Source organism: Mesoplodon mirus (assembly GCF_964341445.2).
Source record: "Mesoplodon mirus genome assembly, chromosome: 19".
NCBI classification, from domain to species: domain Eukaryota; kingdom Metazoa; phylum Chordata; class Mammalia; order Artiodactyla; family Ziphiidae; genus Mesoplodon; species Mesoplodon mirus.
This window is the reverse complement of record NC_138995.1, coordinates 61,527,036-61,543,535: the sequence shown is the minus strand read 5'-3', so window position 1 is coordinate 61,543,535 and position 16,500 is coordinate 61,527,036. Positions and strand designations below refer to the sequence as shown.

Sequence of the window (16,500 nt, the reverse complement as noted above, 5' to 3'; positions counted from 1 at the left end):
GGAGTTCGGTTTTTGACTCTTTCTTGAGAGCACCAGTGGGGATCCTGATACTCATACACTGCCTGGTACATTAGCAGATGCTCAAAAACGTCAAGGAGTGAATGGCTGAATTTATGGATGAGTGAAACATGAATCTCTAAGTCCTAGTGTTTCTCCTGCACACCAGACACCATGCCTGTGCTTCAGTATTTGTGTGATGATCTGCTCCCTCCCACGAGTGAGTTTGAAGGGCCAGTGCCTGTGTTTGATGCTGTATTTCAGCATGTCTCTGCCTCTCACTCTCATCTCTGAGTTCCTTCCTCCCCTTCTGTACCATTCATGTTATGATCCCGTTTAAAGCCACTCCATGTCTCCCCACTGCCCTCAAATTAAATCTAAACTCTTGACCTGACCTACAAGTCCCTGGGCAGTCTGGCCCTGCCTTCATCTCCAGCCTCATCTTGTTCCATCTGCATGTGGCTCACTACTACATGTTAGCCTTCTCTGGAAGCTCTTTCTGCCCCAGGGCCTTTGCATATGCTGTTCTCTGGCTAAGACACTTCCCTCCAGCTTCACCTGGCTGGCTTCTTGTCATCCTTTTGTGTTAGCTAAAATACCCCTTCCTTTTAAACTGAGCTAAGCCTCCCTGAAGGAGCATTTTGGATTTCTCCTTTGCCCTAACTGTAACTTACTGTGGTGTACGCATTTCTTGGATTAATGTCTGTCTCATGCACAAGATGTAAACTCTGTGAGGATGTTGGGGACCCTATCTGACTTCCCTCCTTCTGTACGCTCAGCATTTGGCACAATGCCTGGCACTTAAGTACACAAATAAATTGCTGGTAATGAATGATCAAGTCTGTCTCTGGGACTGTTCACATTCCCTCCCCAGCGCCATCCTGGTACATAGCAGGTGCTTTTAAAACCCTTGTGGAAGGATGAATGAAGAAGTGAACGAATGCCCACGTCTGTCCCTTGTCACTTTGCCTCTCTGCATCCCTTCTTTTATCTTTCTGTCTCTTTACATAGAGCATATATATTAGTCTGCAAGTATAACTATATAGTCGTGTGTTATGGGTCCCTCTCCAGGAGTTGGGCTAGGCTGGGAGTCCCTCCCCCGTGCCCCACCTCCACATGCACACAGCAAAACATTAAAAAGAAAACATCTCAAAACTGCAGAAAACACCACAGCCCTCCCCCCTCCCCCCCCACAAAAAATAAATAAAACACGACGCTCCCTCGCAACGGCCCCCTCCCTTCCCTTCCCCCTCCCTCAGGGTCCCTGATTCGGAGGGTGGCGGCGCTCCCCACGCCCGAGAGGTGGGGAGGGGGCGCGGGGGAGCACCAAGCAGTCTCCAGCGCGCTCACGGGGAAGGAGGGGGCCGCCCCCGACCCCCGGCAGCCTCGTTGCACGCGCGCCCGCGCACGCGCCCCGGACACGCCCCCCTCGGCGCCCCCCGTAGCGCCCCTACACGGGCGTGGTTTTCCTGTTGAGCGTGTTGCCGTTGGAGGCGGCGGCCTCCTTAGCCAGGGTCCCGGGGGCTGGCGCGGCGGGCGCGGGCGCGGCGGGCGCAGGCGCGGCGGGAGGCCCGGTGACCGTGACTGTGACGCCGCCGCCCGCCTCCTTGGGGAAGGCGTTGTGCAGCGTGAGGAAGCCGGACGCCCCCCCGCGGTCCCGCTCGGCGCCCGCCCCGCCGCCGCCGCCGCCCCCCGCGCCCCCCGCCGCGCCGCCGTACGCCCCGCCGCCGGCACCGGCGCTAGCCAGCCCCGCGGCCACGCTGCCCTTGGACGGGTCGCGGCTGAGCGTGTACATGGAGATGTCCGTGGAGGCGAAGCCCGGGCCCCCGGCGCCGCCGGGAGACGCGTCCCGCGACGGCGACGGCTCGCTGGAGCGGGAGCTAGAGCGGGAGCGGCGGCGGTAGCGGAAGCGGTAACTGGGCAGACGGAGGATGGCCGAGGGGCCGCTCCCGCCACTGCCGCCCGCGCCCCCGCCGGCCTTGAGCAGGTCCGAGCGAGACTGGCAGTGCGCCTCGCGGCTGCGCTCGATGTAGATGTTGACGGCCAGCACGCCGATCACCTCGGCCAGGATGAACGACAGCCCGCCGAAGTAGAAGGACCAGCCGTACGAGTAATGGTTCTTCTTCTCCTCGTCCCGCTTCGGGCCCGGCTCGCCCGCGTTGGCCGAGATGTACACGATCACGCCGATGATGTTGCTCAGGCCTGGGCGGGGACGGTCAGACGGGAGCCTCGAGGCCACCCCTGGCCCCGCCCCCGCCCCGGGCCCGTCCCCGCCGGCCCAGGCCCCGCCCCGCTCTGGTCTGAGCATCCCCCACCCACGATGGTCCAGACCGCCCCGCCCACTGGCCAGCCCAGGCCCCGCCCCATGTTGGCCTAAGCTCCACCCTCAGATGGTCCAAGCCCCTTCCCAGATGGTCTAAATTTCTTCCCAGGTGGCCCAAGCCCCGCCCCGAAGGGCCCCAAATCCTGCTTCGGATGGTCCACCATCCCCAGCTAATTCAGGTCCTACTCTGTTGGTCGAAAGCCCACCCTGGTTGGTCTAAACTCCGCCCCAGTTGGTCCAGGGCCCACCCCAGAAGGTTTAGGATCACCCTTAATGGTCCAGATCCCTCCGGGATGGCCCAAGCCCTGCCCCAGATGGTCTAAACTCCTCCCCAGATGGTCCAGGCCCTTCCCTCGCTGGCCTAAACTCTGCCCTTGATAAGATGACCCCGGCTGGGGTTTCCGGGCCCTACCCTGATTGGTCTAACTCCACTCTTAACTTTATAAATCTTGGTGTTCCCTAGGCCTCACCCTCTGCTCGTCTGGTTAATGAGGTAGTCCCGCTCTGACTCTCTAGGCCCTGACTCTGGCTGATCTGAACTCTTTCATGATTATCCTCTATTCTAGGTCTCCCCCATACTACTCTTACTAAAGCAGGTCTCCCGTCTACTCTAAGCCCCGCCTCCAGCTTGCTAAACCCTGCCCCCTGAGGATCGCGGCCAGGCTCCTCCCCCGTCCCAGGTGTAGTTAGCCCGGTCTTTCAAATCCTCCAAGCCCCACCCCCTGCAGATCTTGATCCATCTCCAAAGCATCCCCTGCTGTTTATGCTAAATCCTCCCCCTGTCCTCTGGATTCCATCCCTTCAGAAAGGCTCTGACTCCTCGAATTTCCCACTACTACTCACTTCGAGTAGAAAGGGGGTCGTGCCCCTTAATGCCCTGCCTCACTACCGAGTTGGTCTGGATGCTTTCGCAGGACCAGACCCTTTTGGGGTACACCGGAGCCCACGAGGCCCCGCCCCCTAGAGCAGGCTCCTCCCCATCTGAATCCAAATCACTTTCTCCCTCCCAGGTCTGCCGTCTCTGTCTTCAAGACCGCAATTCAGCCTCAAGGGCCCACCCCCTCTCCCAAGCTGCTCCCCTTCCGTCTCCTGGACCGCGAGCTTTGGATTCTAAACTCCTGGCATCCCGGATTACGCGGTAGACAGACACCTGTCTGTGCTGGGTTCACTCGCCCAGAAGACTACCGGAAGGCGACACCTACCTCGCCCAGCGGGTGGCGATGGAACTTGGGAAGAACCTAGGAAGGCTCCGGGCCCCAGGGAGCGCCCGGGCAGGGTAGCTTTGCAGGCGCGCGCGCGCGCACACACACGTGCGCGCTCGCAGGTGGGCCGCCCCCTCCCTCTGCCTCTCACCTGCTGCCACGAACAGGATCCCTGCTCCCAGAATGATGTTCCTCTTGGACTTGTAGACTCGGGAGGCCGCCACGCACACGCCCCCGAGCAGCAGCAGGATGGCGCTGAGGATGGGGAAGATGCTGGAGGCCCGGACGACTCCTGGAGAAAGGAGAGTATGGGGAGACGGGGGGGTGGGAACCAGGGCGTCAGACACGGCCGCCTGCCCCACCCCCCGGCGCCCCGCCCCTCCTGCTGCCTTCCGTCTCCGCTCCTCTCTAGTTGGTTCTCCAATTCTTTCTCTGCCTGGTTATTTTCTGTTATTGTCTCACTTTCTCTCCTCTTTAAAATTTCTCTCTTTCTCGATCTGATTGCCTCTTTTTCTGTGTCTTTTTCTTTCTTCCTCTATTTTTCTCTCTCCTGGCATATTTTTCTTCCCTTTTATTTCTCTAATCACTCTCCCCCTCTCTTTTTTTTCCCCTCGGAACTTCTCTATTTCTCTGTGGACCCTCTCCCTCTTTTTCCTTCTCGCACGCTCTTTCCCTTCCTCTCTTCTGCGCATTTTTTCCTTCCTCCAGAGCTTTCTGAATCAAATCTCTAAATACCTCTCTCCCTCCCACCCACCCCCCTTCTGCCAGGCTTCACCTATCTCTCTGGGTGTCTCTTCTCTCTTCCCCTGCCCCCTCCCTCTCTCCCTCTCCCGCTCTCTTCTTCCCTTCCCCCTCTCTGTCCCTCCCCCCACCCCTTTCTGCCTGGCTTCATCTGTAGCTCTGGGTTTCTCTTCTCTTACTTTCTCCCTTCTCTCTCTCCCCCTCTCTCTGCAGCCCTTTCCACTGTCTCCCATACCCTAGGCAACCAGATTCTGCGATTTCTGAGCCCGGTTGAGGCCGCAGCCAATCATAACTCCGGATTTGCCGCGTTCTTGGGCTAGCTACCAAACTCACCACAGGCTTCCCCAGTCAGCTCCCTAGAATGGCCCGTTCGCGCCGTCCGCGCCTCAGGTTGCCTCACGGCCCCAGGGCGCAGTGGCCAATCCCAACCCAGAGAGTCACGACGGCCAATCAGCTCCCGGGATCCCTTCTCAGCCCGCCCCAAGGTGAGAGGAGGGGGCGGGAGAGAGACCACTGAGCCAATCGGTGACCAGAGGATCTCAGTATCTGGGCTTGGATTGGCTGACAAGTTCATCTCAGCGTGTGGTTCTAAGTGCCGAAGCACAGCCCCCTCTCCCCTCGCACTTGCCGAAGCCCGGCAGTTCCCCGACTGTCCCCGACCCCCACGTACGGAGCAGATACTCTGCGCTGTCATGGTCGTAGTCCGTGTCCTCCGGGAAATGGTTGATCTTCACGCAGACGCCTCTTTTCAACCCTGGAAGGGAACGGAGGTGATAGTCGGGGGCACTTAAGAGTGGGGAAACCCCGGGTGAGAAAAGACCCTCCTCAAACCCCTTCTGATTGGGAGACAGGAAGTGCTGGCTCCTGAGCCTGTCTGTGCACCTGGGACAAACTTTCAACCTCCCGGGCCTCAGTTTCCCTACCAGTTAAAAAAAGAAAAAAGGAAAAGGAAGGGAGGGAGGGAGGAAGGGAGGAAGGAAGGAAGGAAGGAAATCATCCAACACTCACTAAAAGGCCACAAGAACTTTTGCCCTGTAACCTGTACGGGGACAGTCTCTCTGGCCTCTATTTCCACCTCTGTAAGAAAGAAGGCGTTGGTTTCAGCCATGTCGTCACCCTTCAACTCAAAATCGGTTGAAAATGCGTGGGAAAACGAAGAGGCGGCAGAGGGCGAGGAGGACTACACTTCCCATGAGGCCCTATGAAGTCTTCGAGTCCAATTGCGAGGAGAGAGAAGCCCCAGTGGGTCACCGGGGTTGTAGTCTCTTCAATCCTCCATATGGGAGAGGGATTCCCCCGGCTCTCTGCGCACTGCACCTGGGGTCCTCTGGGAGGAGGTGCAGAGGTCAGAGCTAGCAGAGGCACGCTAGGGGTGCAGGATGCCTCCAGTGGTCCTGCAGTCTCAGCCCCTTCCTCCCCCCAAGAACCCACATGCTTACACAGCTGCAGACCGATGTATAGATAAGTATAAATTTAAATACATTTTGTTCCCTCAATTCTCCAGGCTCCTTCCAACCTCCAGGCCACTGCCCAATGCTGCAGGGCATTCTGCTCACATTCTTCATTGGCCAAAAACTTACCCTTGCAAGCGAGCAGTGCACGGGACACCAGCTTGAGGAAGCTTTCGCTCACACACACACACACACACACACACCTCCCACCCATTCTGGGGTGTAGCAACTCCCTGCACTACCATCTTTTTAGCATACATTGGTTTGATTTATGATCTTCTTCCTCAGCACGCTAGGAGTTCCTGCAGGGGGAGGGCATGGGGTCTGATTCCTCCGTGTGTCCCTAGCATTGCCTGGCACAAAGGAGGCCTCAAGAAATGAATGTTGAAAGAATTAAATTATGAATGAACATAAGGATGACAGAAGGGGAGATTCGAGGCAAAAGATGGCAGGGAAAGAAATGGGGGTAAAGGGAAAGATTGGAAAGAAGGACTATAAGGCAGTGAATACTTCCACTAAGAGCTGCCATTTGTTAAGTGCTTCCCAGGTGGACTAACTCATCCGGAGCTCACAGGGGATCCACGAAATAGATGATGTTATTGGTGTCGTGCAGTGACCAGACATTGAGAATTGGAGTCGCACTGCTTGATAATGAAGCCCAAATCCATCCTGTCCTTATTCTGTGACTGTCGGCTTTACTTGGGCCAATTTGCTTCAATCCCTTTTCCTATAACAAGGGGCCACTAGGACCTACCTCACTGGGTTGTTATGAGGGTTGAATCCAGGTATAGAGATTTAGCACTTTGCCTGGAACACAATTAAGTGTTCAGCTGATACCACGCTGTATACCCATTGTCCAGATGAGGAAGCAGAGGCATAACAAGGGTTCGTCAGTTCACAGCTGATGGGTGGTGGAAGCAGAATTCACACACACAGCAGTTTGCCCCCACTGGAATGTAAGCTTATAGGCTGTTCACCACTCTTCAACATCTAGAGCAATGCCTAACACATAGTAAGTGCTTAATAAATTTTTTTTTCTTTTTTTCTCGGTACGCGGGCCTCTCACTGCTGTGGCCTCTCCCGCTGCAGAGCACAAGGCTCCAGACGCGCAGGCCCAGCGGCCATGGCTCACGGGCCCAGCTGCTCCGCGGCATGTGGGATCCTCCCGGACCCGGGCACGAACCCGCATCCCCTGCATCGGCAGGTGGGCTCCCAACCACTGCGTCACCAGGGAAGCCCAATAAATATTTTTATGTATGAATGATTGAATGGGCAACAAGCACATGAAAAGATCCTCCATATCACTAATCATTAGGGAAATGCAAATCAAAACAACAGGGAAATACCCTCTCATAGATATGAGATACCATCCCATTAGGATGGCTACTATAAACAAGCAAACAAACAAAATAAAACAGAAAATAAGTGTTGGTGAGGATGTGGAGAAATTGGAACCCATGTGCACTGTTGGTGGGAATATAAAATGGTGCAGTCGCTATGGAAAATAGTATGGAGGTTCCTCAAAAAATTAAAATTACTATATGATCCAGCAAGTCCACTTCTGGGTATATACTCAAAAGAACTGAAAGCAAGGTCTGTAAGAAATATTTGTACATCCATTTTCGTGGCAGCATTATTCACAACAGCCAAAAGCAACCTAAGTGTCCATCAATGCATGAACGGATAAACAAAGTGTGGCACATACGTAGAATGGAATGTTATTCAGCCTTTAAAAGTAAGGGAATTCTGACACATGCTACAACCTGGATGAACCTTGAAGATATTACGCAAAGTGAAATAAGTCAGTCACAAAAATACAAATACTGTATGATTCCACTCATGTGAGATATCTCAAGTCATCAAATTCACAGAGACAGAAAGTAGAATGATGGTTGCCAGGGGCTGGGAGCAGGGAAGAATAGGTACAAAGTTTCAGTTTTGAAAGATGAAAAGTTTTGGAGCTTGGGTACCCAATGTGAATCTACTTAACATTACTGAACTGTGCTTTTAAAAATGGTTAAGATGGTACATTTCACATTCTGTGCATTTTACTTAAAAAAAAAAAGCCATTGAATGAATGAATGAAGATACACCTTCTGAGTGCAGATGTTTACCCATCAGCACATCCAGTATGGTGTGGTAGTGGGGGTCAAGTTCTCTTCTTTCTTGAGTGGGATTATAGTACTTCTCTCAAAACGTGAGTGATAATTCAATGAGATTGAGCATGGAGACTACACGGCATGCAGGCTCTCCACAGACTAGTCATGCTGGCGGTAATGATAACTAGTACTTACTGAGGGCTAACCACACACCAGGCACGGCTCCAAGCATTTGACAGGTAGGTATTAACACAGTATGCGTGACCAACCCTTAGAAATACTAGGCAGTGATAGTATCCCTGCTTGACAGGTGAGGAAACTGAGGCATAGAGTTGAAGAAATTGCTCAGTTCTATAGATGGTAAATCATGGGGAGGAGACTCTGGGCCTCAAAGGTGAGCTTTTTTTTTTTAAGGTGAGCATTTTTTTTTTCTTTTTCTTTTTTTTCTGGCCAAGCCATGCGGCTCGCGTGGGTCTTAGTTCCCCAACCAGGGATCAACCCCCCTGCAGTGGAAGCGCAGAGTTCTAACCACTGGACCGCCAGGGAAGTCCCCGAGGTGAGCATATTTATGGTAGTAGAGTGTAGTGGTTATACTGTCAATGAGCACGGACTTTGGAATCACATTCTCTGGACTCACATGCCAGGGCTGCCACTTCCCAGCTGTGTGGCTTTGGGGATTTGAACACCCCTGAGCCTCGGCTTCCTCGTTTGGAAAATGAGGATGGTGACAACGACCACATCAGTTTGTGAGCATTCAGTGACACACGAATGACAGAGTCAAGCACAGAATGCATGGGGGTTATGCGGCACGCCTCGGCGTGTTATCTGACCAGCTGGGCTGGGAGCTCCCTAGGTGCAGGGGTGGTGGTGATGCGTCTCTGAGTCTCCCCAGGGCCCGCCTAACACAGACCCGGGCAGGCAGCAGTGGGGGGGAGTGGGGAAGCGGGATGGGGGGCGGTATGCAGCGGTGTGTACTGCGGTGAGGACTAGGGCTCTGGCCCTCGTATGCTGGGTGGCCATGTGGCTGACTCACTTCCCCTTTCTGGCCTTCAGCTTCCTGCTCTGACAAACTCGGGTGATAATAATACCTTCCCCCTGGAGCAGCTGGGAGGATTCCATGAGATGATAAGGCACGCAAAGTGCTGAGAACAGGGGCTTTATAGAGTCCACTCGAATAAATTGGGCCGTGGGTCCAGATTGTGGAGGCTGAAATTCCTGAGAAGGGAGCTAGACCCATACGGATCCCCCAGCCCTGGGGTTGGTTCTGGGGCACTTGAAATGTGGCAATTGAGACAGAGTGTGAGTGTAAAATAGGCGCCAGATTTCAGATTTGGTATGAAGAAAAATGCATACTATTTCATTAATAATCGTTATATTGCTAACATGTTAAAATAATATTTTGGCTACGCTTGGTTAGATAAAATGTATTACTAACCTTTATATTAATGTATTATATTGTATAAATTGTATCTATTAAATCAGATTCATTGAACCTTCCCCTTTATACTTGTTTTAATGCCACTGCTAGAAACATTTAAGTTATATAGACAGCTTGTGTGAGTTTCTATTGGGCAGTGCTGGTTGGGAGACTGGGACTTCTGGGTTATCAAGGAGGGGAAACTCAGGGGTTGGTCATCTGAATTCATAATAATAATAAGAAGAAGAACAGGGCTTCCCTGGTGGCACAGTGGTTGAGAGTGCCTGCCGATGCAGGGGACACGGGTTCGTGCCCCGGTCCGGGAAGATCCCACATGCCACGGAGCGGCTGGGCCCGTGAGCCATGGCCGCTGAGCCTGCGCGTCCGGAGCCTGTGCTCCGCAACGGGAGAGGCCACAACGGTGAGAGGCCCCCGAACCGCCAAAAAAAAAAAAGAAGAATATAAACGACATAGTCTAGCCTTTACCCTGTGCCTGCTGGCCTTTTGAATGCTTTACATGTAATAACTCATTGAATTCGCCCCAAAGCCCTGTGGGTTAGGGGCTATTATAATCCCCATTTCACCGTCACTGATGATGGAAATAAAGCACAGAGAAGTAGAATATATGGCTCAATGTCATCTTTCTGTGCATGGCAGACAGGAAGTAACCCCATCAGTCTTGTTCTAGAGTCTATGTCCCAATCACTACTTTCTACCGCACTTCTCAGAAAGACTTGGAGGGAGATGAGGATGGGACCTAAGAATTCCTGGGGACAGAGTGTCTTCAGGGGGCCATGGCCTGGAGGGGGCCAGTTTCTACACTCCTGGATCCCTGATAGGATGGAGACTAGTGGTTATATTGCTTTGACTCCTGGGAAACAAAAGAGACCTGGATTCAGATCCAGACTCTACTGCATATTAGCTGTGTGACCTTGGGAAAGGTGCTTCCCTTCTCTGAGCCTTAAGCTTTCAGTTCTAGGAGGCGGGGGTAATAGTAGTATATAGTGCACAGGGTTATTGTGAGCATCCAGTGACACATGAATGATGACTATAATAACAATAAAGTCTGCCTTCATTTACCCCCTGCTTAACACAATTCCTTCGGCTCCCAGGACCCAGTTACCTCATTTTCCCCAAACCTCTGTGGTCACTCCTTTCTCAGCTCCCTTTGCTGGCTCTTCTCATCTCTCTGCTTGTCTTTGAATACTGGACTAGCTCAGGCTTCAGCCCTTCAACTAATTTTTTGGTTTGTTTCTGTCTCTGCTCATCCATCCACATGCCATGTCCCGCCCACCAGCCCAGACTCTCCCCTGAACTCTGACCTCATATATCATATCGCTAACATCCTAGATCAGGGGGTCAGCAAACTATGACCCAAAGGCTGAACCCAGCCTGCCAAATCCAGCGAAGAGTGGGTTTTATTTATTTATTTTTTAATGATTGAAAAACTGTCAGAGAAGACTATCTCGTGGTACGTGAAAATGATATAAAATTCAAATGTCAGTGCCTGTAAAGGAAGTTTAATTGGAACCCAGCCACACTTATCCACTCACGCATCATCTCTGGCTATTTTAAGGAGTAGCAGTAACAGCGATCACACGCCCCACAAAGCCTAAGAAACTGACTGTACGGCACTTTGTGGGTCCTTTCCTATACTGACTCCTGTCCTACACAGTATCTGAAATAGGCACCCTCAATTTATTTTTGTAATTTTGGGGGGTAAAGTCACCTCAATTTAACATGTCCAAAACTGAGCTCATGATAGCCCTCCTTGTAATAAATTGGGTAAGAGAAAATAAAACAAATACAATAAAATACCAGCTGTTCCAGCAGATGAATCTCCCCCACCCCTACCCCACCACATTCTCCGGTGCTCAGGCCACAGCCTTACAGCAGTGACTCTCAATTAGGGGCGATTTTATTCCTAGTCTGGAGACAGTTGACAATTTTGGTGTCCACACCGGTGGATGCTGCTGGTGTTTTAAAACGTAGAGCCCAGGGATGCTGCTGCATATCCTACAACACGCAGGACGCACCCCCCAAACCCAGCCCCACAGCCGCAACACGGAATTATTCATCCCCAAATGTCAACAGCGCTGAGGTTGGGAAACCCCACTTTCAAGACACCCCAACACTTCTCTCTCATATCCTACAACTGCCCCATCAGCAATTCCTGCCCGCTGTAGCGGCAGAATATACTCGCAGTTCAAACCCAAACTCTACGGCTCCCACCCCAGATAAGCCACCTCCCATTCTCCCTTTTCTTTCCTCCTAAATACTCAACACAGCAGCAACAGCGATGCCCTTAACCTTTAAGCCAGCTCCTGTCACTCCTCCACTCATGAACCTCCGATGTGGAAAGCAAATTACATTCCAGGACCTGGAAGTTCGTGTTATCGCCTTGACTGCACCTCCTACCACGTTCCTCCTCACCACCTCTGCCTGGGCCACGCGGGCCTCCCCTGATGGTCAAACACAAGGCACATTCCCACTGCAGAACCTGAGCGATGTTTCTACAGCCTGAAGCATTTCCCTCCAGAAGCCAGATGGCTCCATTTCTGGGTTCATTTAGCCTACCCCTCAGATGTCACCTGCTCAGTCTCCTTTATCTCCAATTTCTGCAGTTTCATACCCTTGCCCTTAACACTTCCCATCTCCTCCCTTGCTCTTTTTCCTCCTTTGCACTCAGCTCTAACACCCTAGATGTTGTATTTACTTATCTCCCTTATTATCTGTCTCTCCTAGAATATAAGACATATAAAAACAGGGGTCTTTCATGTACACACTGCTATATTTAAAATGGGTAACTAACAAGGACCTACTGTAGAGCACAGAGAACTCTGCTCAATGCTGTGTGGCAGCCTGGATGGGAGGGGAGTCTGGGAGAGAATGGATACATGTATACGTATGGCTGAGTTGCTTTGCTGTGCACCTGAAACTGTCACAACGTTGTTAATTGGCTATACTCCAATATAAAATAAAAAGTTTAAAAAAAAAAAAACAGGTTTCTTTGCTGTTGGGTTTTTTTCTCCTTCCACTTCTATAGCTCCAGAATCAAGAACAGTGCCTGGCACATAGTATAAACTCAATAAATAGTGGTTGTTGAGGAGGGAATGAATACATGGAATGATGACTATTTGCTGTACACTGTCCAGCAGTGTATAATGAGAAACTGGGTGTCAAATTATAACATAATGAGAAAACTGGATGGGTGTGAGGCAACAGGGACCAGAGGTGACGGGAGAAAGGGAGACCCTCATGCCTGATCCGAGGAAGCAGCTGCTACTCGGATCCAGCCAACCGTGGCCACTGCAGGATACTGGCCCCGTGTTGTCAGATCTTCCACTAGTTCAAAAGAAGCTGGAAATCGGATTTTCAAAGTGCAATCTCCTTATTTTTAAATGTTGGCAACCGATTCAGATTTTGGTTTCAGTTTTAAACACTCCGCACACCAGACGAAGCATATCTGCAAATCCCATCCATCAGACCTGAGTTCTCTTGGCTCTTCCCCAGTCACAGCTGGGTTACCTTGGGCAAGTAGCTTAACATCTCTGAGCCTCGGTTTCCTCATCCTCAACAGGAGGGTGGTGCCCTGCCGCCCCCCAACCCCCCGTAGGATTAAATGAGATAATAACATTCCTTGCTCATCAAGAGTGCCCAGCAAGGGACTTCCCTGGTGGCGCAGCGGTTAAGGGTCCGCCTGCCAACCAATGCAGGGGATGCGGGTTTGAGCCCTGGTCCGGGAGTATTCCCACATGCCGCTGAGCAACTAAGTCCCTTCGCCACAACTATTGAGCCTGCACTCTAGAGCCCGTGAGCCACAATTACTGAGCCCTCGTGCCACAACTACGGAAGCCCGCGCGCCTAGAGCCCGTGCTCTGCAACAAGAGAAGCCACCTCAATGAGAAGCCCGCCCACCGCAACCAAGAGTAGCCCCCGCTCGCCACAACTAGAGAAAGCCCGCGCGTAGCAATGAAGACCCAACGCAGCCAAAACTTTAAAAAAAAAAAAGAGTGCCCAGCAAAACGGAGGAGGAAAAGATGGGGAAAAGAGAGGGATAAAAAGAGAAGTGAAGGGATTTTGATCTTTTGGGCCCTGGAGGGAGAAATTGGGGGTTGGCTGGTCCCACTCCTTCATGTTGCAGACCAGGGCCCTGAGGCCTGGGGAGGTGACAAGATAGCAATCACACAGGGGGATAGATGCAAGGAGAACGGGAACCCAGGTGTCCTGCTTCCCAGCCCATCACTTCCACGCTATGTGGAAAGAAATGGCAAAGCTGAGAGCAGAACAGAGGAGTTGCTAAGAGGAAGAGGCCTGGCGTGGGGAGATGGGAGGCCGAGGGAGCTAGCTGGGAGGGAGCCTGCAAGAAGGAGAGTAGGACCAAGCAAAGAGCAAAGATGGAGATGAGAAGAGGCGGTGGCCTCAGCGTCAGGAACAGGGTCTGGAAGGAGGAGGTCAAAGGGAGGATGAATGGAGGGGAGATGAGGCAGAAGCATCTAAAGGCCAAGGAGGACAAGGACTGGCAGGGGAGGCTGGGAGGCCTGATGGGGAGAGGCGAGCAGGACAAGATCCACCGGAGGACAAGCCACAAAGAGGAGAGAGGAGAGGGCCATGAGTTATGGGCAGGTAGGGCAGGATGTGTTAGGAGAGAAACAGCCAAAGCGAGGCCGAAGGGACGGAGGAGATGGGGAAGACGCCGTGACTGGGTCCATAAGAGGTAGGGGCGCTCAGAGGGCAGAGGTAGGACGTGGGGGAGAGAAGATGCAAAGGGCGAAAGCAGGAGCGGGGTCAAGCTCAAGGGTGAGCGGGAAGCGGGGAGGAAAAGCAGAGCGTGCCAGTGCTGGAATCCAGGCAGAGGGAGCCCCTCACGCGGGGAGGCCAGGCACCCACAGGGGTGAGAGGGAGGGAGGAGAGGGGGCTTTCCCCACGGATGAAGGAAAGATAAGATTAGGGGCGTCCCGAGCGGAGGGGGCGCAGGATGTGCCGAATGACGGAGAGGCGTGAATGGGGAGGGTCGAGGCAAGGGGGGCGGGATTCAGAAGAGGGTCAGGACGGGAGGGGCGTGGCGGGGAAGGTGTGTGGGCAGGAGCCCCAGGAGGAGACGGGAGGTCGCAGCGGGGACCACAGGAAACCGGGAGATTTCCCAGGAAGGAAGCCCGGCCGGCCGCGGGCGGGACGAGGGGCAGGGCCGCAAATGGAGGGGCGCGAGGCCGGGGCCCCCTCCAGCCTACCTTCCAGGCAGCAGATCCTCCAGAGGCCCGAGTGGGTGAGTCCGCCGGGGTCCTTCTTCTCCGAGGAGCCGCTGCCCCCGCGGTGGTGGGGCCCGTCGTCGCCAGCCGTGAGGTTGGTGGTGTTGCAGATGAAGGCGCGCGTGTAGAGCCAGTAGTCCGTGCTGATGGCGATGGTCATGAGGCCGAAGGCTGCGAAGGCGCCCACCGTGGTCAGCACCACCTGCACCCCCTTCTCGCACCACAGGCCCCCCTCTTCGTTCCAGCGCTTCAGCGACTCCAGTTTGACCACGGGCAGCCGGGGGGCCGTGGGCCACCACCGGGGCAGCGGGGGCGGGGCCGTGCCGGCGGCTGGGGGGGTCACAGCGCAGGCAGAAGTGGGGGGCCCGGGGCCAGGGGCTGGGGAGGGGGCGGCGAGGAGGAGGCTGAGGCCGGGGACGGGGTCAGAAGGCAGCCATGGTCGCCAGCTGGTGGAGGGCAGGGAGCGAGATAAAGGATTAGACAGGAAGGCGCACCTCCCTGGATACCCCTTTCCCTGCACCCCAGCCCCCAAAGAAACCCTCCTCTTTCCTCGGCTGAAGAAACTCCTTCCACTCTGCCTGCCACTGCCACTTCTCGGAAAAAGAATCTCCCTGTGTCCAAGAAATTCCTCCCACTAATCCCACTCTGAGGCATCCCCCCACCACATCCCTGAGTGTCGTAGGACACGCCTCCAGGCCCCTCCAGCTCCGCCCCCCCCCCCCCCCCCCCCCCGTCTCACCGTCCTCCCCACAGGGAAAGCGGCCCTCACTCCAGCCCCCGGCGCCTCTTCCTCCCCAGGAGCCCCTGTCCTGTTCCTCATTTCTTATAAAATGTTCTCATAAAGTCCTACCCACGCCCTACCTTCCCCTGCGAGGCCCACCTCTTCACCTACTATGGCCTCTACTTAGAAAAATAAATCTCTCAATCTCTCCTCAGCTGAAAAAAACAAAAACAAAAACAAACAACAAACACAACAAAAGCCAGATCTTCCAAACTCGTCCCCCCAGTTCGCACAACTCAGAAAACCACACCGTTGTCATCACTACCACCCCACCTCCACAGTCTCCTCTGCATGGGAACCCCTACCCCACTCAGAACCCTATGTCTCTGGACCAGGGTTCTCAACCTTGGTGGCACCTTGAAACCACCAGAGGATACTGATACTTGAGAAATTCCGATTTCACTGGTCTGGGGTGTGGCCCTGAGCATCTAGGTTTTTAAAACTTCCCTGGGGGATTCTTTTAAAGACTCCAACACCGTTGGACCCCCTGGTTTAGAAGGATGCCCCCCATCTCCATCACATTCCCTCTAACCGCCCTACTTGTCTTCCTTGGACCACTCTCCCATCCCCTACTATGTCTTTGACTCAAGGAAAATACCCCACTCTTTCGTTTGCTTATAGGAGTCTTCCAAATCTGGTCCTCAGTATCTCTACAACTTAGACAAACTCATCCTAGCCATCACTTTCTCCTCCATTAAGAAAAATTTCTTCCGTGAGTTGCACGGCATTTTCTACTCACAGGAATCCCTCTCTCCAGACCCCAAATTCCTCTCCATTCAGAAATCTCCCAAGCTCTGACCTGCATATTCACTGTTGTGGAAGGAAGTCCCCCCACTCTACCCAGCATCCCCCCACCCCCTTCCTCTGCCCTTCCACCATCTCTCACGACCTCCAAATCTCCTCTCTGTAGCCCTTGTTACGGGGATGAACCCAACTCCAGATCTCCCCAGCTCACTTCGACCTCCCGCTGTCTCTTGAACTTATAAGGACCTCGCCCCCCCACACCCTGACTTCTCTGACATCACAAAGAATCCCCTTCACTCTTGCCACCCTCCTCCACCTACTCCAGCTCCCAGCATCGCTTCTGCTCAGGAGAATCCCCTTCAAGTCTCCCTCAGACTTCCCTTCTTGGGAACACCCCCAGAACTCCCCCTTCTATTTCACCTGTGCAGGAACGTACACCATACACTCAGTTTTCTTCCAGATTTCAAAAGATCCCCTCCATAGACAGTGCCCCTTA

At 53.5% G+C, this 16,500-nt stretch overlaps 1 protein-coding gene across 1 annotated transcript; it reads right to left on the bottom strand.

Moving 5' to 3' along the window:
* Positions 1-1,447: 1,447 nt before the first annotated feature.
* On the bottom strand, positions 1,448-14,732 carry CACNG8 (calcium voltage-gated channel auxiliary subunit gamma 8; the record flags this gene model as incomplete). The annotated part of the gene is made up of 4 exons (XM_082606953.1): positions 14,462-14,732; positions 4,934-5,017; positions 3,674-3,814; positions 1,448-2,199 (listed from the first exon to the last, which is right to left on the bottom strand). The coding sequence occupies exons 1-4, from the start codon at positions 14,637-14,639 to the stop codon at positions 1,448-1,450; spliced, it is 1,155 nt and encodes a 384-aa protein (XP_082463079.1). The 5' UTR covers positions 14,640-14,732.
* Between the last annotated feature and the right edge of the window lie 1,768 nt (positions 14,733-16,500).